The sequence below is a fragment of the Sprattus sprattus genome, assembly GCF_963457725.1.
Source record: "Sprattus sprattus genome assembly, chromosome: 3".
Lineage (NCBI taxonomy): Eukaryota > Metazoa > Chordata > Actinopteri > Clupeiformes > Clupeidae > Sprattus > Sprattus sprattus.
Genome location: NC_137922.1, coordinates 39,827,229 through 39,851,097, shown reverse-complemented (window position 1 = coordinate 39,851,097; position 23,869 = coordinate 39,827,229). Strand labels below are relative to the sequence as shown.

Genomic DNA, 23,869 nt, shown 5'->3' with positions numbered 1-23,869 from the left:
TGCCCATGTATACGGTTTACAAAAGCTCAGACATTTTGATACTGAAAAGTGACAGGGCCCAGCAAAAGGAACACATACATACACATACATACTGAAGGACAGTCCATAATAACAATATTCGAAAATAAAATGCAAATAAATTATTTCTACATTCTCAAATTAAAGACACATTTTACAATATCCCAACCAACTATTTCCTTCTGAGGGAACAACATAAAATGTAAGTTGTTTAGAGTTTTCTGCTTTTAAAATCAACTAACAACAAAAAGTGCAGAAATATGATCAAAAACTGAGTAATATGCACATTCCAGCAAGGGTTAATGAGAACCCTGATTGTTCAGCTAAATAAACCAATTGTCAATAGTGTCAGAATATACCAAGAGTGAATGACTGCATGAACCACACCTCTAGAGTCTGAGACACGTCCAAAGCTGCAGAATCACAATCTAAGTGTCTTTCGGTGTAGATGACAGGGTTCTCTGAACCATTTCCACAAACCAAAACAGCCAAATAAGCCACCTAGACGACACAAGCCTCCCCGTTTTGAAAGGATTCCCAGCAGAGATGCCTGAATAAAAACGAGTGACTCGTACCAAATCACACAAACTACAACAGGTTCATAAGCAGCAAATCAACCGGATTTAAGTGTAGAATATCTGGAAATACCAACACACCAATTGGTCTTCTGAACATTCAAATAGCCAACTACGTTACATAGCATGGTTTGGTCCATTTGTTCTGTTAAACTCAACTCATTGCACATGGGCAAGTGGAAGAGTGACTAGTCCAAGGAACTGTTGTAGCTGTAGATCCTTAACGGTCAGCCACTTAGACCTTACAAAGTATTTGACATATTTTAACAGTGTACAGGTGTGGGAGTTCATGTCCAATTATGACCCCTACACGACTTCAGCTTACAGCATTTCAGCTGCTTTTCGGCACCAAATAATGCAACTTCCTCATGCTAGCAATACATGCTATTCCCTTAGCGTTATACTCCATTGTTACAGCACTCTCGTTTCAATAAATAGAATTGTCTCAGAGCACAGCATCCTGTACCACACAAAACCCCTGGTAAGGTTTCCATTAAAGTATACTGATCATGGTTTTCCTATGTTATGCAACTCAAAGATGAATGTGCATTGATTAACTCAAAGATGTCTTAAGTGAGGTGGTGACGTCATTAAAACAGCTTTACCTTAAATATCCCGTATGTACATACTACGACATGTAGAGTGGTTACCTAGGCAACGCATGCATATACATGTCTCTCTCCCTCTCCTCTTGTCCCTTATTGTGAGCCGCTTCTGTGAGGTAATAAAGTCACATGATGCCATGCCATGACATCTAAACAGAATAACTTTCTGCTTCTGTATCAAAAGAAGAGGGAGGGACAACAACAACAACAACAAAAAACCTTGATCTCCCTTTGCTCCTGCAATGGCATTCCCTTATTTTGTCCGACGACAGAATGACATTTTGTTTTCCAGTTACAACTACAGATACCATCACCAACCATTGATCCTATTCAAAAATTGCTGGAAGGGTGAAAATCAAAATGATCAAAGGTTTCTACAAATTCACAGACCAACACAGCAACCAGTTTCTTACAAAGCTATACTAGGAGGGGTTTACTGATGTTACAAACTGCGGAACAACTATGTCAATGGAAAATGGGAAACTCAACCATAGGATTAAATGAGTACAACAACACAAACCTCATATATAATTCCCCTCATTCTCTGTGGGAGGAGTAAGAGTGGGGTGACTGATGAAGCCATAAAGGCATGCACAGGAGATGTGGCCAAACATGGTCAGCTGGTGGTTGAAGCCACTTCCATTTTAAAAGACGTACAATGGACTGTATGACAGCCTCCGTCAAGTGTACCTTGAAGCAATATTCAATATTCAATCAAATAATGGTGCATAATCCCTTTTTGAAGACAGCTACTGTAAATGCGGGTACAATGCAGATAAAAGTAGAGGTGTTTGCCCTTTGGAAAAACAAATTCGACAAAATAAACGCATATAATTATGCCGAACCGACTTGGAAGTGGTCTAATTTCCTTGTTGAGTAACCTTGTTAACCTAGCTGTGTTTTAATAACAGATGCCAAACATGACATTTTTTTGTAAAAATGAAAATACAGAATTTCATTGCGCTATTACAGATAAAATGAAGGTGGGCATCTTTAACTTTCATGGTCACTCATTTACACCCCTTTTCAGAAATATCCCACTGCAGGTTTGAAAGGAGCCAAGTGACATCATCTTTGATGGAGGCTGAGAAATTTGTCAAATACTGCTTCAAGGACAAATGAAAAATAAAAACGGCTCTGCTACAATAAGGTCTGTAAAACTCTCAACATCATGTGAAGCCTTGTTCCACTTGCATTTCGCAGGCATCAATCAACGGTGAAATCAATCGAGCCTTCTTTGAAAACCGTATGAAAACAAAAAAAACCTTGGTATGAAAATGTTTGTGGGTTCCCTTCATGGTAAAGTAGCCAAAAGTAGTCCAATAACCGGTAGTGTGAGTGGAGTCAGCAGCAGGGATGGTCAACTTCTGGATAGTGGGGTAGTGCATGGAGTTAGCGAGAGGGTGGAGGCCTGTGGGGTGGGGTGAGTTGGTATATTGGATCAAGGCCTAACGCGGTGTCGACCGGGTTTGCCGAGCAGCGCTGGGGGCCGAGGGGAGGAACGGCGGAGGGGTGTCTACATGGTAAACAGGGCGTCCGCGGGCCGCTCGGCTTTCTTGCCGGCACTTGGGGTGGAGCTCGCCACCGAGGGGAGGTCGCCACTAGGGGGAGATGGTAAGGTGGGCACCATCTCTGCAGCCTTGGCCCGCTCCTCCAGGAACTTGTCGAACTCTGTGGAGATGGGTTGGTGGATCAGATTAGCAGTTACAGTACAGAAGAGTGTCTTCAGAGAGGGTGCTCAAAACATTTGCAAAAGGAAATTTCCCTTTCTTAGTTTTTTTTTTCATGTGAATCCTTTCTGTGTTTGCGTCCAGTAATCTCCTCACTGGTTAAATTACATTCCATTAGTTACATAATCTTATGTCAAATGCAAAATATAGAAAGCCCTAGTTTAGACCAGATTTACTCTCGGTAGTCCAAGTTCAAACAAAAGGGGAGAATTGTTCTAAATAATTACCTTCACTGGTCACACCTTCCTCCGCTTCATCTCCTCTCTTCAGACAGGCACAGGCAAAAGAAAAAGAGAATATTACAATAGAAACGCACACACACACACACACACACACGAGTCCCACTGTAGTGGGCAATGTGAATCTCATCAGATGTTCACACACCAAAGACAGATGCAGAACTCAGAGAGGGAAACAGGATGAGATCCAAATTTCACCCACCACACCCCAGAGTCCCACTTTGCATCTTGACACTTCAAACTTCAACAGTCCCAATTAAGTAGAAACTGCTAGTTCCCATATATATGGATTTGTACAGAGCGTACCTGTTCCCATCTTCTCACTGATACCACTGAGATTCAGTTTCAAAACTTCACACAACATTGCCCCAAAAGTATGCAGAAATTAAGGCCATAACCAGATTATAAAAGAGGATTAGGCAGTCAAGCAAGTTTGCTTCTTCAGTCTAGTCTTCAAAGTCTCGTTCTCTTCTCCTCAGATGGCTGGCGTACATTTCAGGCTCCGACAGTTAAATACTTCTTTGTCTCACTATTTGGCAAGATCATGTTAGTTGTTAAGAGCAGCAAACTGAGTTCAGTGTCAGGATTAAATGCACTACACTGGATTAGAGCAAATCTACAGCACTGTAAGTAGGTCAGTATAGAGAAGCACCATTTTGACAGCAGTTAATCTAAGACCAAGTTAGGGCCTTGGCCGAGGAACTACATGCATCCGATCTCTGCAGCAATAACCACCTTATCTTAGGCCTATGGTACTAGCCTACATGTGTGCAGTTTGTTATACTATTGCACAAAGGAATAGAAGAACATTCCGGAAGAACCATCCACTGTGCATATGAATTAACTGCCCCGAAATCCACTTAGTGCCAATTAGTGAGTGGGAGACAGACAGAACACCTGATTTTATGAGAGTATTAAATGAAAGATCTTAGGAAAACCAGGTTAATTGGGAGGGCTTTGTGAATACGGTGCCAAAAAGGGGAAGAAAAGGTGAAATGGAAAAGGTGTTACAAACAGGAGAGAAAGAAAAACAAAAATCAACAGAAAGAATTCTCACCACGTCGGTACAGAGCCACTCCTCTATGTCATCCATGACAGAGGACTGTGCAACCTGTGGAGCAAAGCCACGCACACACACACAGGCGCGCACGTGGCCCCGGGCACCACACAACAACAGCCCCCCGAAAAACAAGGGAAAACAAAACAATAACAAAACAAAACAAAAACAAATCGCAAAATCAATTTTAAAAACATACATTTTGAGATAACGACCCATGGTAAATACACAAACACACACACACAAACTCAAAAAGATGTTTTTCAATGCTTCATGCAGAACTGACCATGGTGGCAACAAAATAGAGGAAAAGATGTTGAAAAGATGTGAAATGTATTCAATATAACAAAACTAGCAACACAATAACCCAAAGATGACTGGCCATGCTTGAGGATGAGGGAACATGCAGCTCCTCAGGTGAAATGCAGGTATTAGACCACACACACCCATCAACACTTCACCTTTTAGCTACTTATACCTAAGGCAAAACCACTACAGAGCATGTAAAGCCCTTCTGTCATGCAGTCAATCAGCAAGAGTGAGCCGATGCAGAAGGCAGCATTCATAAGGCTTTGGGTGACTATTACTATTGAGGGAGTCCAGCAACCCGCAGTGGATTTTCATCAGAATTCCATGCTGGCACTTTGCACGCCAGAGAAATGAATTTACCTTTTTCATATTTCTTACGTGCGTGGCAAATGCCCTGTAAGCTCCAACAAATAGCATTTTCCTGACTACTGTTCCTAATAGACACCAATTGAACTTCTTTGCTAGAGACTGGGTTCTGTCATCAGCCCATTAGCATCCAGGCAGCAGAGATAAAGCAGAAACTACCAGAGCATGCAGTCTCAGGATCAGTCCAAAACACCAGCCACTTGCATTCAATCAAGCCGCCTCTGGAAGCTGCTCTAAGTGGGCACAATCAGTGTAGCTCCTCGACTGCTGCCCACTGATCAACAGGGCACAGTTATAACCGCACGGCTGCTAACGGTGCAATGGCAGCGCATCTGATTGAATACAGGCTCAAAGCACACAGCACACCCATGGAAGGCACTCACATACAGTGCGCACACACACACACACGCGCACACGCACACGCACACACTCTCTTTTAGAACAAAAAGGGAAGCAGATTTTTCCCAGAATATGTGAGTGCACTCACCCCGGCCTGCGTCTGTTGTCTAACCTCAAGAGTGGGGGGCGGCTCGTCGGCGGCCTGGGGGTCTTCAAACGGCGGGCTGGTCGGGAGAACAACATCCGGTTAAAAGAGAGAACACACACACACACACACACACACACACACACACACACACACACACACACACACACACACACACACACACCACACACACCAGTCAACATCCTGAACTCATCGGCCCCCAAAGCTATAACGCATTCATTAGCAGGGATGGATCTGCAGCTTCTGAAAACAGTTTAATTTTGACATTCAGACACATACGAGTTCCCATGACCCGAAATGGAGGAGTTGTCTGCGGGGAAGTGAAAACACAAGGGCACTGCTATGGTAGTTGTTGTTGTGGCAGTAAGCGTGTATGAAAGTTGTAGACTGTGATGGGAGCAGGAGTCTGCAGACTGGCTGGGTGTAGGTGTGACAGGCAAGTCTGCACCACCTGCTGGCTAAGAAAAAATGATCTTCACTGGATACACATAAAGCCAACTGCCTGGATCCTAATCATACACTTTGACAGGATCAGGGAGAACTGTGGTGAAGCATTAACATACCAAGTATTTACAGCCAGTCAAGTGCTGTGCATAGGGCACCAAAAATAAATAAATAGATAATAATCTACTTTTCAGACTAATACCCCTTAAAACCAATATAGGTTATACACATTTCATCTCAATAACATTTAGGATTGTGTTGCCCTGTCCTCTCTCCCTGAGGTTGGTTATGATTGTGTCTACAGCCTGTCCCTCATATGGTGACGATATGAAGGCTATGGGGAAGGCAACCTGAGTCGGGGGCACAGGAGACAAAAAGAAACTAAATGCGGGATGACGATCTTGCATCTCTTGAACGTATGTTTGAACTACTTCATTCTTAAGATACTGAAACATACTGAGCATCTGCATTCATAAACAGGAACACCACTCTAAACTGACACAGCACATATTTGTTTTTGACAAAAAAGGAAGAAGAAAAGGTAGGGAGTTGTTACTTTTTGCGCTGCTCAGGTGCAGCGCCAGTCCTGGTCTGGGCGAACATGTCAAAGTCGTCCTGAGGTTGGATGAGGGCACTGAGCGTGCCACTCACACTGTCTCCACCCACATCTGGAGAGAGAGAGAGAGAGAGAGATAAGCTAGCCGAAGGTTCCTGATGCCAAGTGCCTCACTCTACCGCAAGCAATTGTTTGTTGCAAAAATGTTTTTATGGCGAACACACACTGCACTTTGGCATCCTGAATATTATCCAGACCTTACTCATGTCTGCTCTGGTGTTTACAGATCTATTGGACATCTGCGATGCTCTGGAGGCAGTGGCCAAACTATCTCCGTAACCCTCACAAGAGCCTCTGATTTCTCATCCAGGACTCAAAGACGTTTACTGGTATGGGGGCTGGGGGTGGAGGTAGAGGTGGTCAGACTCACCTAGCGTTGCCAGCTTTGAAGCAAGGGAGGCTGGGGAGGCTGAGCGGACAGGGGCCACTGAGGCGGGCAGGCTGGCGGGCAGGCTGGTAGGCAGGCTGGCGGGCATGCTGGCGGGCATGCTGGAGGGCAGGCTGGAGGGCAGGCTGGAGGGCGGCGTGGCGCTGACCATGGGGGTAACCACAGCAGGAGAGCCAGGGCCCAGGTCTATGAGGTTGTCCTCTGTGGCCTCATCGAGAACCTAGGGAGGTGTGCACGCAAGACCTGCATTAAGGTGTGATCACTCGATGCTGGCAGACACATTTTCATGGGTGTCAATTTCAAAGAGATGCTGGTTGTTCTACACTCTTCATATACTGGAAGAGATTTACCTTTCATCCAATTAAGAATATAAAGCTTAAAAAAGAAACAGACGGGGTGACGCATATTGACAAATTTAGATCAAACTTTTTTTTTGTTGGGTGTGTGTGTGTGTGTGTGTGTGGGGGGGGGGGGGGGTCCTACAGTACTTGCCTCTCAAAACACCCAAATAAAAAGCCAGAGCTAGGCCATTTGGTCTCACTTAAAGGAAGAAATTACATATTTTGGCAAGATGTGTGCCTCTTCTTTTCCTTACAAACAACAAAAAAGATGCAGCTAAATGTCGCTTCGCTCGGGAAAAGATACTCAATCACACAGTGAAGCAGCAGAAGGACAACCTTCAAAACGAGCTTTGGTCTGCTGTGGGTGTTTTTCTTTTTTCCTTTATCCTTTTTGGCTCTGGAGAAAATAAGCTCTCCAGCCAACGACCTTCTGCAGGCAAATAAGCTCTCCAGCCAACGACCTTTTGCAGGCCGCTCTGTAGTTGGGTTATCTCTGTGTTTACAGCACATACGGCAGGCTATATTTTCAGTCCACATGAAGAGTGTGAACATACAAAATAACTTCATATAAACTGAAGGGGGGCACACACACAGACAAAAATACCATACATTTCCTAAATGTCCAGGAAGGCCCATCTGTGGTGCAATTCTGGACGAGTACTCAATGCAGGCATGTACTCCGGGATGGTGTCTGCTGTTAAATTTGGCAGAGGGGAAACCCCTCAGCCAAATGTGAGAGCAGACGAGGTGATCAACGGCGACCAAATGTGCGAGCAGGCTAGACCGGGACTGAGGGAGCAAGTTCACTCGAGTGCACACGCCTGAGCTCGTTAAGGCTCCTTCATGCCCGCCGTGCGTGCTTTTTCCAGTTGCTCATCTTAAAGCTGTTCGCAGAACAGCTGAGCCTCACAAATAAGTGTCTTGTGGGGGGTTTTAGAGCACATGGAGCAACGAGGTGAAACTAGCAACAGTGCTTCAGTTAGCTGCTACACATTCAGTTGGGTGGAGGATGAGGAGATGGAGGTGGAGAACAAGAGAGGGGTAACACAGGGATGGAGGTAACATGGGGTGGGGTGTGGGGGGTGTTAGGATCTCAGGCAGCATGATAACACTAAAGGTGCAGGGGGTTGGACAAGGAAGGGGTGAAGGAGACAGGACCAGACATCGGCCTCACATAGCAATACACATGGGGTGGGGGGGTGGGGCGGTTCATGGTCAAAACATGCGGTATGGAGACGGGGCGAGGCCTGGGTGGTGTGTCCATACGCCAGTCAGTCATGTTTCGACATCGCCCTGACACTCCGCTCATGTCAAAGCATACACTGCTGCCGGTGACGCTCATACTTGCCTGCCTCAGCTAGCAACAAAGAAACACAAATGACAAGAAAAAACAAAATGAAAACAAATCGAAAAACACAGAAAAGGAAAACAAAAAAGAAACAAAAAAAAAAGACTATGAATATTCACAGCATGCCTAGGGGAAGCCCTGTATGCGGCACGGACATTAACTTCACAATGCTGACATCCAAAAGCAAGACAAGGCAACAGTCATGAGAGGATACTCAACAGTCGTCATGATGGGCGTGAGGAGGGCTGACAGCAAAGAAACAGTGAACCCATGGCATTGGATGCTGCTCACCTAAAGCCTGTGCGCTGACTTATATGACCATGAGCTGACAGACAACAGATATAAGGGAGTGATGTTTAATGGCTCCCCTTAGAGAACCACAGGACTAATGAAACTCCCACTTACTCCGTTGTTGATTCCCTGGGCCGACCGGCCTGACCGGAACCTCTCATATCTGACACAGAAGACACGACAAAAACATTAGTTAAAAATAAATTGTACAATAAAGTATATTTTTTTGACTCATATGTCTCCATTTACATCGCATTCTTAATATTAAAGTCATGACTACACAAAGCATGCATCTACTTAGTTTAAATATAACCATGACAATGTGCAGACACATGCTGACATGATTCTAAAGTGCTGTTTCAATGCACTTGTCTCTGTGTATGTTCTTGTCGTCCAGGCAGGGCTGCTACCTTTCGTATCTGAGGAAGATGTTGTTGAGGTCGTCGTTGACGTGCAGCAGCTCTTCAGTCACCTCCTCATTGGCCACACGCGAGATGAGCTCCACGATCCTCTGTTGCATGGCTCTGCATGTGCGGTTCAGCTCCTGACCAAGCAGACAGACAGACAGACAGACAGACAGACAGACAGACAGACAGATAGAACATTAGACTCTGTCCAACTCACAAGGTATAAGAACTGAAGTACATACCCCCCCCCCCCATCTCTCCAGCTATTATTACTACGATGCAGTATAATGACGTTATAGACAATAAGTACCTTCACAACTTTATTCCGTTAAATATATTATTATTATTTGTATTGTTATAAAACTGACCTGTTCAGCCAAAGACTGTCTAGTACATGGGTGGCTTATGGCAGCAGTGTTGCTCCCTCTTGTGGATAAGAGAGGGGAGTGCATACAGCATTCTTCTGATTAAACATCTCTTCTTAATCTTTACTACATCTGATTGCTTGAAAGAAAGATGGCTACTACAACCAAGGTTAAACCCATCTAGACCTCTGTTCATCTGGTGGATGCTTTAGTACAGGCATGAGTAGGGATAGGTGCGCTCTACTTCCAAAAATAAATGCGATTTCGGGTGCGAGTAAAAGAATGTTAACTTAGAGTAGAATAAAACCGCACTCTCAAGCTTTTCTCATTGCTATTTAGACTATAATAGACTAAATAGCAATGAGAAAAGCTTGAGAGTGTGGTTTAATTCTACTCTTAGTACAGGCATGAACACGACAAGTAGGTCAACATTTCATCGCTTCATTTCATTTCATCCGAGTGTCACCTGCAGAAGCTCATGGTCAGAGGGGTCTTCCTGTCCCGGCACCATCTCCGTCAGCATCTCCGACATCACCTTAATGTTCCCGCGCACGATGTCCAGCTCACTGCGCAGCCGACAAATCTGCAGGGGAGGGGAACAAAACCAGGGTTGAAGCCCAGACTCTCTGTGTACTTTACCATGTCAGGTCATGTCTCAGACACTGGCAGGACAAATTGCATTATCTATTTTTAATGGCAGATCTCAATCACTCAACCGCTGATTAAAATCCTCTTTCATTAGAGGAGGACTCCAGCAATTACAATAGGTTTCAGAAAGCAGGCAACACAGTATGATGAAATCAAATACTCTTCATTAAAAAGATGATTACAGCCTACACAGAATCAGTCTAATGTAAAGCATGCCACTACACACAGGTAACACAATAGCACAGATTATCTGCTCCTCATCCCCCTTCCACACAGAGGTTGTCTGACAGACGTGGGTGTACCTGTTCGGCGTTGGGGTTGATGGGTGCGCCCACGTGGAGGTTGGGGGGGATCTGTGGGGCGGACTGCGTCGGCGGGGGGGCACTGAAGGGGGGAGCGGTGCCAGTCACTGGCTGAGGTTTGGGCTGCGGAGGGCTGCTGTACTTCTGCAGTAATTGGTCCCCCTCAGGTGCAGTCAGAGGCTTTTGAAGGACGGGACAAATAAGGGGAACGGCACAACCTCTGTGATTTATACTGGCGCCCAGGCTATTTCGCCACCAAAACTCATTACAACTTTCCTGCATTTGTCAGCAAAAAAGGCTGTGTTAGATGTTTTTTTGCTTGTACAATTGTTTTTTCTTAAAATATGCGAACAGCTGCACGCTACATGATTCAAATGGCTAAGTGTGATCAGAAAATCAAGACATCAAATAAATTACTGTCAAATAAGTCCTTACTGAGATATACTACTGCATTTTGGAGTGGCTTTCATTATGTACATTGCAGAAGTTATGTCCAACAATATGCAAGTCTGAAGTTTCGTGACAACAGCTAGTCTTGTTATGAGGCTACGATGAAGCATGATGTCCTACCCGCACTGGTGTGTGGATGGGAGACAGGGACTCCATGTCTGACATGGGGAACTCTATGCCTTTCCTCTTCAGCTCCTCATAGACGTGGACCACGCCCGTCAGGTCTGGACTACTCCTAAACGCATCGGCCCAAGCCTGTGGCACAGAACGGACCAGCAAATAAGCAACGACAGGAAGTGGCTACAACAAGACAGGAAGTGTCTAAAACACTCCTAGAAGCAGCCTTGTCACTATCAACCAAGGGAGTTGTCTTTCACATATCATGTTATAAAAGGTCATATCGCCATGCATTTCCAAAGTACCCTTTCACAAATCACTTACCAACCTGATTACAGGCACTGCACAAAAGAAGTGCAATGGCCAAGACTGTATTGGCGCCTTCCATGTTTTCAGCAACAGCAACGAAGGAGGCAAGATAAGCAATACCAGTAAAGTCTCTTCTATGAGCCAGTAGGGCCTTGGCCATCCTTGAGTGACTACCTAAGCATCAGGCATCAGATGCAGCCGATTAGAGCGCACCGGAGCCTGTGCCCCAGGTAAGCCGAGCAGCAGCAGGTAACCTGAGCTTACCGTGGCCGTGGTAGGCAGACCTGCTCAGGGCACAGAGGCGTTCACAGTCCCCTAGGCTACAGGGGCCTCGGGTGACAAACAAGCAGCCAATCCAAAGGGATGCTCACACTGCTACTCTTCTAACTCTTCCTTTCTTTCACTGACCCAGAATCCAAACCTATAGTAGCCATTGGTGGCTCATTAAGAGACAAGCTGCCAAATGGCAATCTATACTGTTACAAGCAGATGCATGAGTGATGGAGTACCTGAACGAGAGCGAGCACTTTGTCTTGCACAATGGTAGGAGGGTTGTTTTTAGGTGAAATTATTTTCACGAGGACACCATCAATGAAGTCACGGGTTGTGACAAGAGCATGGAAACGAAAACCACAGTTCTTGACACATGTCTCAAGGACCTGACAAAAAAAAGGAAAATGGCACATTAAGAAAATCCAACGCTTTGAGGCTCTGTTCTAAAGTGGTACTATAAAATTCAGTCTCAATGAAATATTACTCAAACCACTTGAGTTGTGCAGGGCCAAACTGGACATTATTATGTCAATACAAACATATGACTATCCTTTGTATGAAATATGCTAAACATAGAAAAAGTCTTTCAGTCCATTATGCACATACCGTTAAGGTCAGCATCACCTCTCTGTAGTTTTTGTTCCCATTCAGCCTCTTTTTAACAGCCCTCATGGCATCCTTTGGGCTACAAAACCACAAGGAAATATCCAAACATGACAGAAAGAGTTATCTTGCATGAGTAAATGCCAGGAGTCCAAGCAATGGAGAGAAGGATAACTTTGTTCTTAGTTTTTTATGGAATCCACTCTTATCAGGGAAGCTTTAGCACAAGAATAAAGGGCAACTAACCTAGACAACTAAAACCAATATGCTATGACCAAAATAGGTTAAGTTCGTCTTCATTTAATTTGCTGTTCTAATCGTGTTACTCACCCGTCCTCTGTTTCATTGATGATGTCACATATTTCCATGTTCAGTGTCCAATCCTCACTCTGAAGAGACCCATCCGTGGCCTTTTCTGTCATGCAAACACAACATAATTCATGGCTTTTAGGACTGGGCAAGGTTTTGCCATGAGTCATATGCGCAATATTTGCACAACCTTTCGTTCAAGGTGAAGGAAAGATAAAATACCTTCGCCAGATCAGGCATCAGGCACATAGAGCTATTATGCCAACAACTAGTAACATGAGCTGTACAGTGGTTATTATAGCTTCATAGCCAGATGGGCACCATTGACACGTATGACTTGACAATCTAGTTGAATAGAGAATCATTGGGTTTAAATCTAGCGTTGAAATATCAATGCATCGAGTTAAACATCAATCGCAACAACGTTAGCATTTCAAAAGGATGAGCTAAACACTCTACACCACACTGGTTAAGGATGTATGGTTAACGTTACAGCTGGAGAAACGTAAGGGTATCCTTCTTTGTCATCAAACACCAGCCTATTTGGTCAGCATACATTTCATAAATAACGTCAACAAGCCAAGAGTTGGCGCATATAAGACTGCGATCACTGATATTAGCCAATTGCTAATGTTAGCAGGCAAACATGAGCTGGCAAATATTTTATCGTTGGCAAGCTAGTGAGCTATCTGGCTTGCTGTTAGGTCTTTAACTGGTACCTTCGTTTAGCTTAACTTGCTGGGTTGCTTACATGCAAATGTACTTCCTTCAACATCAAGCCAAACAATGCATACATGTATTTATCCACATGGAACCAAAATTGTATAGCCTCAGTGGCGACAGAAACATAATGTTAACGTTAAATAGACATGTCTGGATTGCTAACCAGCTAGCTAGCTAAGCTAGTGTCAGTTATTGGTATCTGGGCAGCTCAACAAGCTGATTACGTGCTGGACCTTTAGATAGCAATAAAGCACATTGGTTATGTAACACAGTGCCATTACAGTGGGATTTAATTTAAATGGTGTATAGCAAAAACATACCAATACACTGGCCCACCGGAGTGCTATATGGGTTTCCCAGTAAGAACTCCATCTTGACAACAAACCAACTCACGGTCCAGAATGAAGAAAACAGTAGGGCCACGCCCCTATGAGACCTTGATTGGATAGAATTTTGCGAGATTGCCACGATTTGGTTGTTCCTACGTCCATCAACTCCGGTGGCTAATATTACAACTACTCCCCCCCCCCACCCCACCCCTCAAATGCAATGTATGTGGCCCACTTAAGATAAAGTGACAGGAAGGCATATTTTACATTGAAAATACAGGTCGTATATCTTTTATTTCTTGGATATATCACTCTGGTTGTGTTATCATTTCTGATAAGATATTATTTTTATCACATTTAATTTTGGACACACCTCTTTAAAAAATATTGCACTCCCTTATTGTCCTTTCAAACTTGTCTGGGAGTGAAAATTAACATTGAAACGCAAAATTAATATTTGTCTTAAGAGAATCACTTTCAGTAATCTTAAACAAACATAATATGTTTTCAGGAAAACAGATCATGTCAATCCACTCAAATCAGAAAAGACTGTTATGGCTGTAAACTGGAAATGTTCTGCCAGTGTGTTATGATCCAAAACATGGGTGAACGTCTTCAAAACTTCTCATTCTTTTAAAATGATGAATTCTTCTGTTTTGCAAAAACTGCAGGACAAAATAACAAAAACTATTCTCAACTAGTACTATTCTATTACACAAAAGAAGAGTAACAAATTAAAGACTACAACATTGCAATTGGACTATATCACTTTTGGAACCAACTCACTTTATTTACAATAGTTGCCATTACAATTCTGTTACTATTTCAACCCACAGCAAAGCACGGAGCTGCTCAGTCCTGTAGGAGTTTGCGTTTGACTGTGGAGCTCTCAGAAGCCAAGTGGACGAACAGCGCGCCGGCAGCCGTGCGCGCTCGTAGCTCATACATGTCATAATCATGTGCCCATTCAACATTGCCCCAGAACCCGATCTGTGGAGAAGAGGGGAACTGTGAGGACATTCTACTGTACTGGAATTCCTGTACAGTAACACGTTTTCCTGTTTTGCTTAAATTCAAAGGTTATAAACAGAAAAGGTCTCGGAGAACAGAGCCAAATAAATGATAAATAGTAAACAACATAGAATACCTGATACTCCTCTTCCAAGCGCGACAGGAGCACTGCCTGCTCCACTGTCAGGTGTCGGTCAATCATCCCAAAGGACAAGATTACAGACTTCAGCTGGGTGATCACATATTCCAGGCCTAGAAGTGGCATGAAAGTAATTCTATTTATCCCCATATTGTTATTTGGAAAGTCAGAGTAAACCATTAAGAATTTATCTAATATGGTTGATATAACACAAACTCACAGGGTGTGACAACATGGACATTCTTTACAGTTATTATTGCGCCCTCTTATGGCATATTAACGTCAGTGCAATTCATTGGGGAGCTGAACCAACCTGTCAATGCCCAGAAGTTATAGGAGCCGAGATGCTGACGGAAAGTGTCATTTGTCTCCTTTGGGATTTCTGGACCCATTATATTTGACGATGAACCAATAACTACATCATAGCTAAAATGACAAAACATAATTTGATATTTATCAAGGTCAATTTGGAAGAAACATTTTGATTGATCTTACACAACTCTTACATTTTTAATGAGGGTGATCAATTCAGACAATATTTTTCTTATGCGGACCTTATGCAGATCAATACATTTCAAATGAGACTGGATGAGAGTTTCTTTTTTTTGAAAGATGCTAAACAAAAGGAATATGTGATAGTTTATGGTTATATAGGCCAAAGCCACTGTCAATTATAGGACAAAAAAATTGTTTACCGCTTCTCAATCCACTCCATCACTGGGTCCCATTCATGTTTCTGAAGCTCAACCAGGGCTGAAGGTTCCTCAACTCTGTAGCTAAATCACAGCAACAGAAACCAGCCCCATACATGTTCATTTATCAACACAGGTAACATCATGCCTTCTCTAAGGTTGTATCAACACATAGCATATCAGTCCTTAATGCTAAACCCAGTTCAAAACATTGACATTTTGAATACAAAGAAACTGATGACGAGATGTAAAATGCAGAAGGAACTTAACATATCCTGTATACAATCCTATACCAATCAATAATATCCTTTGGAATAAAAGACCCAACACTGAATCTGAATTTACCATATAGTGTCTGTCTCCAGGAACTTCAGGGCTGCTGTGATCATCTGGTCTTTGTCACGATGGGTAGGGTTGTCCAAGGCTGTGTTACACAGAGTTGTCTATAAAAAAAACAGCACTTATAATGAAGTATGCAGCAGAGAAGGTGCATTACAGAATGTAAACCACGTATCATATGTGCTTGTGTTGACCGGTCTTACTAAGTGCATGGTGTAGAACTTGAGTGTATCCTTTTGAGCATCCCACTCTGTTGCCACAGCTATTGCAAGGGCTTCGTTTGGTACAGTGAAGAGTTTGCCTCCTGGGGTTTTCAGCTTCCGCCGGTCTAGACTGATCTCATACAAGCCACCTGAGGGCAGGGCCAATGCAGAAGAAATACAAACAGAACAGTCTGAGACAACAGCATTTTCCAATGTTCCCCCTCAGCTGCATAGATACTGCCCTTACATGATTTGACTGTAATTTATTCTCTATTTGGATGACACTATAATTTACTTTGACGTTACTGTACTAACCTTCGCCTTGAGAAATACTGACATCTTTGTAGAATTTCCTCCGCTCTGTGGATAGTAGGAATAATAAAGTGTATGTGAAAGTGCTCAGAAGTTAGAGCCATCGCTGCGTGTTTTTATTGCTATACAGATCAAATTGGTCTTGTTTGAGTATGTTTATAAATATGATATGCATCCTCTATCTTTCAGCTGGTAATTTGTGTAATCATGATAGATTACCTGTTAATGCCGTGCTAGAGCATCTTGCATTCTGCAGGTCGGTGATGAGACTCTGGTGTCGCTGAATATGATGTCGTTGACGGGGCAGAACTGTTTGGCCGATCCGACAATGCAATGCAACAAGACTTCGCAGCATTATGCAATGATTCATAAAAGAGATTTCCTATGAGAATGAACCAACAGAGATACTGCAGCTAGCTTGCCAGCTAACTATGTTTCAATTGCCCTTGCAGCACTGCGTAGCTAGCTAACCAGTTTGTGCTATTTAGCTTGCCAATTTCCTGACCAAAAACTAGCGGAGAGTTCAATTAAGCATTTCTTTACTGTGAATGCTCACGGTAAATCACAAAATACCACTTGACTTAATTTAAATCTTGACAACAACATTGCATTCACAAGAAGTATGCAGCAACAGTCACCTCCGAGAAGCCATGCTTGTGACCTTCCGGATATGAAAGCGTGTCAACTTGACATCATAGCTTGACCATGGGAACTGTAGTTAATCTAGCAGTTCATTTTACAATTCAAGGGGACCTTAACAAAATGTGTCATTTTAAAATACTAGTTTCTTTTAGATCGTTTTTAAATTCATATAATATTTCAATAAATTACACCCATATTAGAAGATATTTTTATTCTGCTTATTTTTAATTCCTTTAAACCGAATCACAAATAAGGACAACTATCATTTATATAAAAAAAACCTCAATTAAGTGTTACAGACACTAATGAACAACAATGCTCAGAATTATGGGGTGTACAGTTTCTGGTAAACCCAATGACAACAACATCCCAGAACTGTCAAAATATATTTGACAGAAAGCGAGACAGAGGCAAAAAAACTACAGTACCTAGAGTTCCCAAGAAGCATTTCGGAAAATAAACCAATCAAGAGCGAATTCTTTGAAGCAGTGAACTCCTTCGTCTAATAAGGAAGATACATGCTGCCTTATGGCGTTGCGTTGGGGTTCGCCCATTTCCCAACTCGGGACTACGTAACTTGGTGAACAAACAGCATATTTTAGTTGAATTTTATATAGGTAAGATCTTTCTTAGTCCTTCATAGTGCGTTAATCCTCAACATCAACTGGACGCGTAACTATAGCGGCTAGTGTTTTGTGTCCTGACTGTAAAGCCGGTCTGTGCTGGCCACTCTAGCAACACCTCCATGGCCTTCATGTCCTCGGCCTCGCTTATCCCTCCTCCCCCTATCAACACACAACAGCCCGGTGTAATTACATCGCTACTGTACAGCGGTTCCAAATTCCGTGGATATCAGAAGAGCAAAGGGAATTCCTATGACGTTGAGGTTGTTTTACAGGTAACGTTGATCTTTCCATTAGCAAAAAGCCTACCCTTGCGTTGTTTTGCTAGGATAGCTTCTGCCAGAGCGCACACTGACATTATGGAATGTCATGTCTGCTCAGCACTTAGCACCAACCAGACGAAATTTGACAGCAGGGAAATCCATGAGCCAGCTTCTTCTTGGTGTCAAATGTTAACTCGTGTACCTGCCTCTGTCGGTAACTCTCCTTTCGCGCAATTTAATAGGGTTTAGGTGTCTCACGTCAGACATGGTACATTCAATTTTGACAGCTGCGTTGACAGGGGTTCATGAAAATGCAATTGCACATTGAGCAGATATTCCAATTTACTGACTCGTTGACGTTTGATAACTTTAATTCCGACCAAAATCTTGTTCTTTCTCCCCCAAGTACAGCAACGAACATTACTGTCTACGCATGAGATGCCAGTAGCACAACATAGAAATACTAGCTATTACACGGCCGTAACCAATGTTGATTTCTGATTTCTCTTTCAGCATGTTACCATAGAAGATTCTTATTTATGCGGGTACCTGAAGATAAAAGGACTAACAGAGGTAGGTTAGAAGATAAGTAGGGTTAGCCATGACATCACAGTTTAGAACTTTATGGTGATAAGGTGTTTGATTGGTCATTGATATTACTAGTCATCATGCACAATTGAGCCTGCTCTTTATTGACCACAGTGCTTTGTTCTGCCAGTGGTTCTATTTAACAAATATTTCTTACAAAGCTGCTAGATGTCTACACATGAATACTGATCACCTCTATGTCATGCAGGAGTACCCAATGCTGACAACATTCTTTGCTGGGGAGATCATCAGCATGAAGCGTCCATTTCTGACACGGAAATGGGATGCTGATGAAGATGTAGACAGGAAACACTGGGTAAGAACGCTGGTTGCCTTGGAGCAGAGATAATTACTACATAGTAGTACCAACATAGTAGTACCAGGTAACGTGTCTCACACATTTAGCTAGGGTTACATTTATATACATAGAAGTTTTGCAATTAATGGTCATGACTCTTGGTTTTGACTTTTGCAATCACAATACTGCACAGTTAAAAATAGCAGATTTGAGGTTGTGTTAAAGGGGAAAGGTGATAAAGCAGCTAAGAAGTATAGTTAAGTAGAGTGTAGAGGAGACGTAAAAGAATATACATAATATACATATACATACATGATTTGTGATCTGCACAGACCCTGCACAACAATGACATCGTTATTATGTTTCAATTTCATTTGGTTTTCCTTTAAACAATTCTGTGGAACGTCCTATGAAATGGCTCATATTTTTCCAGGCTGCTTTGCTTTTCTTCCAATGTTTTTTCCTTATCTGCCATTTGCTTGGATTGTACCTAACTTGTATGTAATGTACATGTCCTTTTACAATTGTTCCATAAAAAATCTCTACCCTTATCAGGGCAAGTTCCAAGCCTTTTACCAGTATGCAAAAACCTTCAACTCGGATGACTTTGACTATGAGGAGCTAAAGAATAGCGACTACATCTTCATGAGATGGAAGGTAGGATGAAGCTTCGAAGGACTCTGAATTCATTAAATGCTAAGTAGGAAATCTGGAATATGTTCTTAATCTGTCCCCTTACTGTTTAGCACTGCCATCTTATGACAATGCCGCTGTTCGTAATGGTGCATAGAAGCAGTCATGTCTGAATACCTGCCTGTCTTACACATCCCGTTTGCAGGAACAGTTCCTGGTTCCAGATCACACAATCAAAGACATCAGTGGTGCCTCATTTGCTGGCTTCTACTACATCTGCTTCCAGAAATCCACAGCCACCATAGAGGGTTACTACTACCACAGAAGTTCAGAATGGTGAGTGGTGTTTTTATGTTGCTCTGGAGACCAGCTATACTTTGCCAAAGTGATAAGGGTCACCATGAAATTGGTTGGATTCATCAACTGGATCATTGGAAACAAGTAGATTGTTTAAAAGGTAATTTTTTTTTTGGGAGGGTGGTGGGTGCACTGGTGCAGATTCATGACAAGTAGTATTCAGCATAAACAGTTTTACTATGAACATTTATTTAAATAATACTGACTGTCCGTGTTCCATTTAGTGCGAACATATAAGGAGTAATATATTCAGAGTATGCTCAATTTAGTGCAGATGTTCATTCATTTTAGTGTTTAGTGAAGAAGGAGGGTATTATTTCTATATCCACAAAAATGTATCAATTACGGCGATAGAAATGCTTTACATTTACAGTGATCTCTCACCTGCTAGCAATGTTTACATTGTTTCTGTTTTTTTGGCCACAGGTATCAGTCACTGAACCTCACCCACGTCCCCGAACACAGTGCGGCCATTTATGAGTTCCGGTGACCCCGGCCCGGGCTCCTCCAGCACAGACTGACTTGAGGCTGCAGCCTTTCAGTGACTCTTGGGCGAGGTGGAGGAAAGGGACTGGAATTTTAGCTACCCAATGCAGCATGGCAGTGCGCCGCCCGAGACTGTTTTTTATGTAGAGGACGGCAGACTGACAGGCCGACCGACTGACAGACAGACAGTCTGTGGAAGCGTGCCAGTGTGGAGCTCTGATCTGCAGCGTCTCTCTCTCTCCCTGGCACTGGGGATGGGCAGAAGGTGGCGCCACCTGTGACTGCTTCCTCGTGTGGTTTTAAATGTCTGTTTTTTATTTTATTTTGATGAAACTGATTTCCTTTCTGGAAAACTCTTCATCGCTGTGGCTTGTGCTCATGGACTTTTCAACAGAAACAAGAGGCCGGGGGGTTGCCTCAAACTTTGCCAGTGGCTGGAGTGGACTTTTATTTACTTTTTAGCTTGATGAGAGAGACTGATTTGGCACACTGATTATTGTCCCATGATCCTGTGTGTCTGTTGGGTTGCCAATGCCTCTAGAGATAAAGATTGATGATTGATTGATTGATTATATTAAGGATTGTCAGGAAGGAAGGAGGTTTAGTGGTTTCATTGATATTTGACAGTATTGCTTTTTTGCTAAGGACTCATTATTGTGTTTGCACGATTATGCAAGAGAGACAATGACTAATTTGTGGCGTGAGCTCTGACTGATTATAGAAGATCAGTTATGTGCGTGCGTTTGTGTGTGTGTGCGAGAGTGTGAACAGAGGGATAAAGAGAAAGAGAGAGAAATCGAGATGGTGTATGATATTTGGAGGCAAGGAGGTGTGGGTGCTGAGATGTAGTTGAGAGATGCTGTTGTGTAGCTGCTACAAGCACATTGTGCTTTTCATGACACCTTAACTCGGCTCACGGCTCCTTCTCAGTTTCCCCCTTACTCCGTTCAAAAACAAAAACAAAAAAACATGGAAAAATATTCACATCTCCTAACATTTCTAACTATGCAACATAGCAGTAGCTTTCTGCCTCCATGTCAAAGAGTTTCATAGATACTTCACCACGAGATTTTATTATGTAAAGAGTAGTACTCAATGTCTTACCTTTACTCACACGGAAAGAGATATTTTGTCTACTTGCCTTTGGAGGCACCACTTTGCCACAGAGCTTATCCTACAAAAGGTGCCATGTTATTAAAACTCTCCAAATGATAAAATGAGAATGTGTGTGTGTGTGTGTGTGCTTGATGCAAGAGTTGTGGTGTGGCAAAGAATGAGAGAGAAAGAACAAAAAAAAACTATATGGAGTAAACAATATCTAAACACAGGGTGTTGTGTTCATGTTTGGTGTTTGTGGTGGGTGAATGTGAGCGTAATGGGCTTTCTTTATTATCCTAAGCTCTCTTCCTGCAGCTCCTGTTTACACAAAAGTGTAATCAGGGACGGTCACTGTCTGACCGCATATCTGGTTTGAGCTACAACATGTCAAGAACTTCATAGCAAAAGTTGTTCTGTATCTCACGGTGGGACTGTTAACAGATGATGAAGCATACCGATTGTGTGTCCTTTTATAGCCCACACTAGTATAGAAAGGCCATCTGAGTGAAACAAATGTTTGAATTTTGTTTGTTGGAGCCAAAGTGTATCACCAGACAAGGCCATGCCAGAGATACTCCTTTGTCGTTGTACATTCACTTTAGTACACACTGAAGGGGGTTCAGTAAGTCGTGATAGCCCTGCCAACATGGAGAGTAAGAGAAATAAGGAATAGAGACCAGGGGTGTGAAAAAATAAATTAAAAAAACTTTGAGTGAGGCTTATGCCAATCAGACACAAGAGGGCTCTCTAGTCATGAAATATAACCAGGTGATGATGAATGGGAAAGAAAGCAAACTAGTTCAGAAACTTTAACCCATTGGTATGTATTTGGTGAATGCTTGATCTTGTGCCATTTTATCTTAGGAAAGATGATACCAGTGAGAGTGTGAGGCCTATTGAGAACAATGAGAAATGAAAAAAATACCTGATAAACGATACCTTAACACGTGAAGGAAACTGTCAACCTTGTATTGTTCTTTTATTATTGGTTCCGACATGCGATGAGACTGGGTATGATTCCACTGACTCAATAACACGATTAATGTCTCAGTGGAATCAGCCAATTTTTGTTGATACCTTAGGATGGAGACACTGTCTTGGCCTGCACGTCACGGTCCTCACAGAGAGAAAGTATATGTTACAAAGTATATACTTCGAAGTTCAAAATACACTAAATAGTTTAATTTTAACAAAAGTAAACATATTTTGGTGATTGTAGAAGTAGCTCCACAGCTAATGGGATAAAAGAAATTGCAATAGTAACTGTTCAGGAAATGTTTCACATCGTTTGAGGTCTAAAAACCTGTCTCTGCCGGTAAGGGCAAAACATTATTTCTTAATTTATTACCATTGGCATTCCACAAAAGAGCGTCTCATGAGTATCACCTTTGGTTTGCACATGCTTTTTGCACACCCCCATCTACCTGAAACGTGATGTGGAGGCATGTGCTGGCGTTGTTTCTCTGCAAAGGGAGTACGGTAAGGCTGGTGCCAGGAACGTGAGGTGCACCCAAACACGCGAACTTGATGACATGTTACATTCCTCCATCTCGTCACCTTGTCAGAACACTGCAGGATTCCAGAAAGGTCCCTCTTCAAAGGTAGCGGAGCGCTGTGGTTTCCCCACAAAATGCTTAAAATCCCACCCATCCTAACTGTTCTCGAATACGCTTGGACAATCGATTTGTGGATCCTCATTATAGCCTCCTTTTACGATTACACAATGGGCTAGTTAGTAATGTGCATTGGTCAAATCCATCCTTAAAACATGAATATATTTATTAGCGGTAATATATTTATCTATTATATATATTATTTGTATTTATTGATGATGTAAAACTCCATCAGCTAAGTCTGGTCTTGTTCAGAGATATAACACATCCCTGTCTCACTGTTGTGCTCAGGGAAATGACACGCATCTTTTAAAAAGACCACTGACAAGGATCAGCTAAAATGTATGATTCATAACTGTCAGATTATTCCTTGATTTAAATGCAAGCTCTTTCATTTCATGCACTAAGTGCCATGTACTATTAGTGTAAATTGTAATATTTTTTTTTGTCAATACAGGAGAGGTCTCTGCATTTCAGAAAGATATTGTGGTTGGGTTCTTTTACTGGTCTCAGAAGAGATCTGCAGATGGAAGAAGCTTTTTAGCTTTTGAAACCCTATGAGAGACTAACTGGGAAATGCCAGTATGTTTGGAATATTAATTGGATATATTAATATATTGTCCATGAAGAATGGTACAGAATAATGTTATGACAGTGGAATATAGGTTATCCCCCTTGTAAATCTATTTACAAATTGTTCCTTCCTTTCCACTAATTTTAATTCAGGTTTGGAGATTGAGGTTAATCTATAATTAATTATTTTATTATACTTTTCATTAAAAAAAAAAAAAAAAAACTTTTAGGTTATCTGTGTATGCTGTATTGTGCAATGAGACCAGAGGTATTTGACTTCTTATCACAGTCTTACACAAATTCTCAAATATAACAAGAGCTCTGCGTCATAG

General features: G+C 42.4%; 3 protein-coding genes across 3 annotated transcripts; 1 reads left to right on the top strand and 2 right to left on the bottom strand.

Moving 5' to 3' along the window:
• On the bottom strand, positions 1-13,716 carry tom1l2b (target of myb1 like 2 membrane trafficking protein b). The gene is made up of 15 exons (XM_080834243.1): positions 13,659-13,716; positions 12,637-12,721; positions 12,310-12,388; positions 11,940-12,089; positions 11,125-11,259; positions 10,555-10,734; positions 10,071-10,187; positions 9,243-9,376; positions 8,947-8,995; positions 6,835-7,072; positions 6,405-6,516; positions 5,387-5,462; positions 4,225-4,278; positions 3,156-3,192; positions 1-2,869 (listed from the first exon to the last, which is right to left on the bottom strand). Exons 1-15 carry the CDS (start codon positions 13,708-13,710, stop codon positions 2,715-2,717), a joined length of 1,653 nt encoding a protein of 550 aa, XP_080690369.1. The 5' UTR covers positions 13,711-13,716; the 3' UTR covers positions 1-2,714.
• A 212-nt stretch (positions 13,717-13,928) lies between these two features.
• Positions 13,929-17,020, bottom strand: atpaf2 (ATP synthase mitochondrial F1 complex assembly factor 2). Its single transcript, XM_080834996.1, has 8 exons — positions 16,583-17,020; positions 16,367-16,411; positions 16,052-16,200; positions 15,855-15,952; positions 15,513-15,593; positions 15,131-15,243; positions 14,815-14,930; positions 13,929-14,657 (listed from the first exon to the last, which is right to left on the bottom strand). Exons 1-8 carry the CDS (start codon positions 16,731-16,733, stop codon positions 14,520-14,522), a joined length of 891 nt encoding a protein of 296 aa, XP_080691122.1. The 5' UTR covers positions 16,734-17,020; the 3' UTR covers positions 13,929-14,519.
• A 486-nt stretch (positions 17,021-17,506) lies between these two features.
• On the top strand, positions 17,507-20,892 carry LOC308361739 (glucose-induced degradation protein 4 homolog). The gene is made up of 6 exons (XM_080834174.1): positions 17,507-17,903; positions 18,405-18,464; positions 18,688-18,795; positions 19,333-19,434; positions 19,616-19,746; positions 20,194-20,892. Exons 1-6 carry the CDS (start codon positions 17,751-17,753, stop codon positions 20,255-20,257), a joined length of 618 nt encoding a protein of 205 aa, XP_080690300.1. The 5' UTR covers positions 17,507-17,750; the 3' UTR covers positions 20,258-20,892.
• Positions 20,893-23,869: the final 2,977 nt, after the last annotated feature.

What these genes read in the sequence shown, in the direction of transcription:
- tom1l2b (XM_080834243.1), bottom strand. Translation starts at nt 13,710, where the DNA reads ATGGAGTTCTTACTGGGAAACCCATATAGCACTCCGGTGGGCCAGTGT. An exon ending in CCCAGGGAATCAACAACGGA is followed by an intron (nt 7,073 to 8,946) that starts GTAAGTGGGAGT and finishes ACACCTCCCTAG; the next exon opens with GTTCTCGATGAGGCCACAGA. An exon ending in GACAACAGACGCAGGCCGGG is followed by an intron (nt 4,279 to 5,386) that starts GTGAGTGCACTC and finishes TTTGCTCCACAG; the next exon opens with GTTGCACAGTCCTCTGTCAT.
- LOC308361739 (XM_080834174.1), top strand. Translation starts at nt 17,751, where the DNA reads ATGGCCTTCATGTCCTCGGCCTCGCTTATCCCTCCTCCCCCTATCAAC. An exon ending in ACGTTGAGGTTGTTTTACAG is followed by an intron (nt 17,904 to 18,404) that starts GTAACGTTGATC and finishes TTTCTCTTTCAG; the next exon opens with CATGTTACCATAGAAGATTC. An exon ending in AGATAAAAGGACTAACAGAG is followed by an intron (nt 18,465 to 18,687) that starts GTAGGTTAGAAG and finishes TATGTCATGCAG; the next exon opens with GAGTACCCAATGCTGACAAC.
- atpaf2 (XM_080834996.1), bottom strand. Translation starts at nt 16,733, where the DNA reads ATGAATCATTGCATAATGCTGCGAAGTCTTGTTGCATTGCATTGTCGG. An exon ending in CAGTATTTCTCAAGGCGAAG is followed by an intron (nt 16,201 to 16,366) that starts GTTAGTACAGTA and finishes CCCTGCCCTCAG; the next exon opens with GTGGCTTGTATGAGATCAGT. An exon ending in CTGGAGACAGACACTATATG is followed by an intron (nt 15,594 to 15,854) that starts GTAAATTCAGAT and finishes GCTGTGATTTAG; the next exon opens with CTACAGAGTTGAGGAACCTT.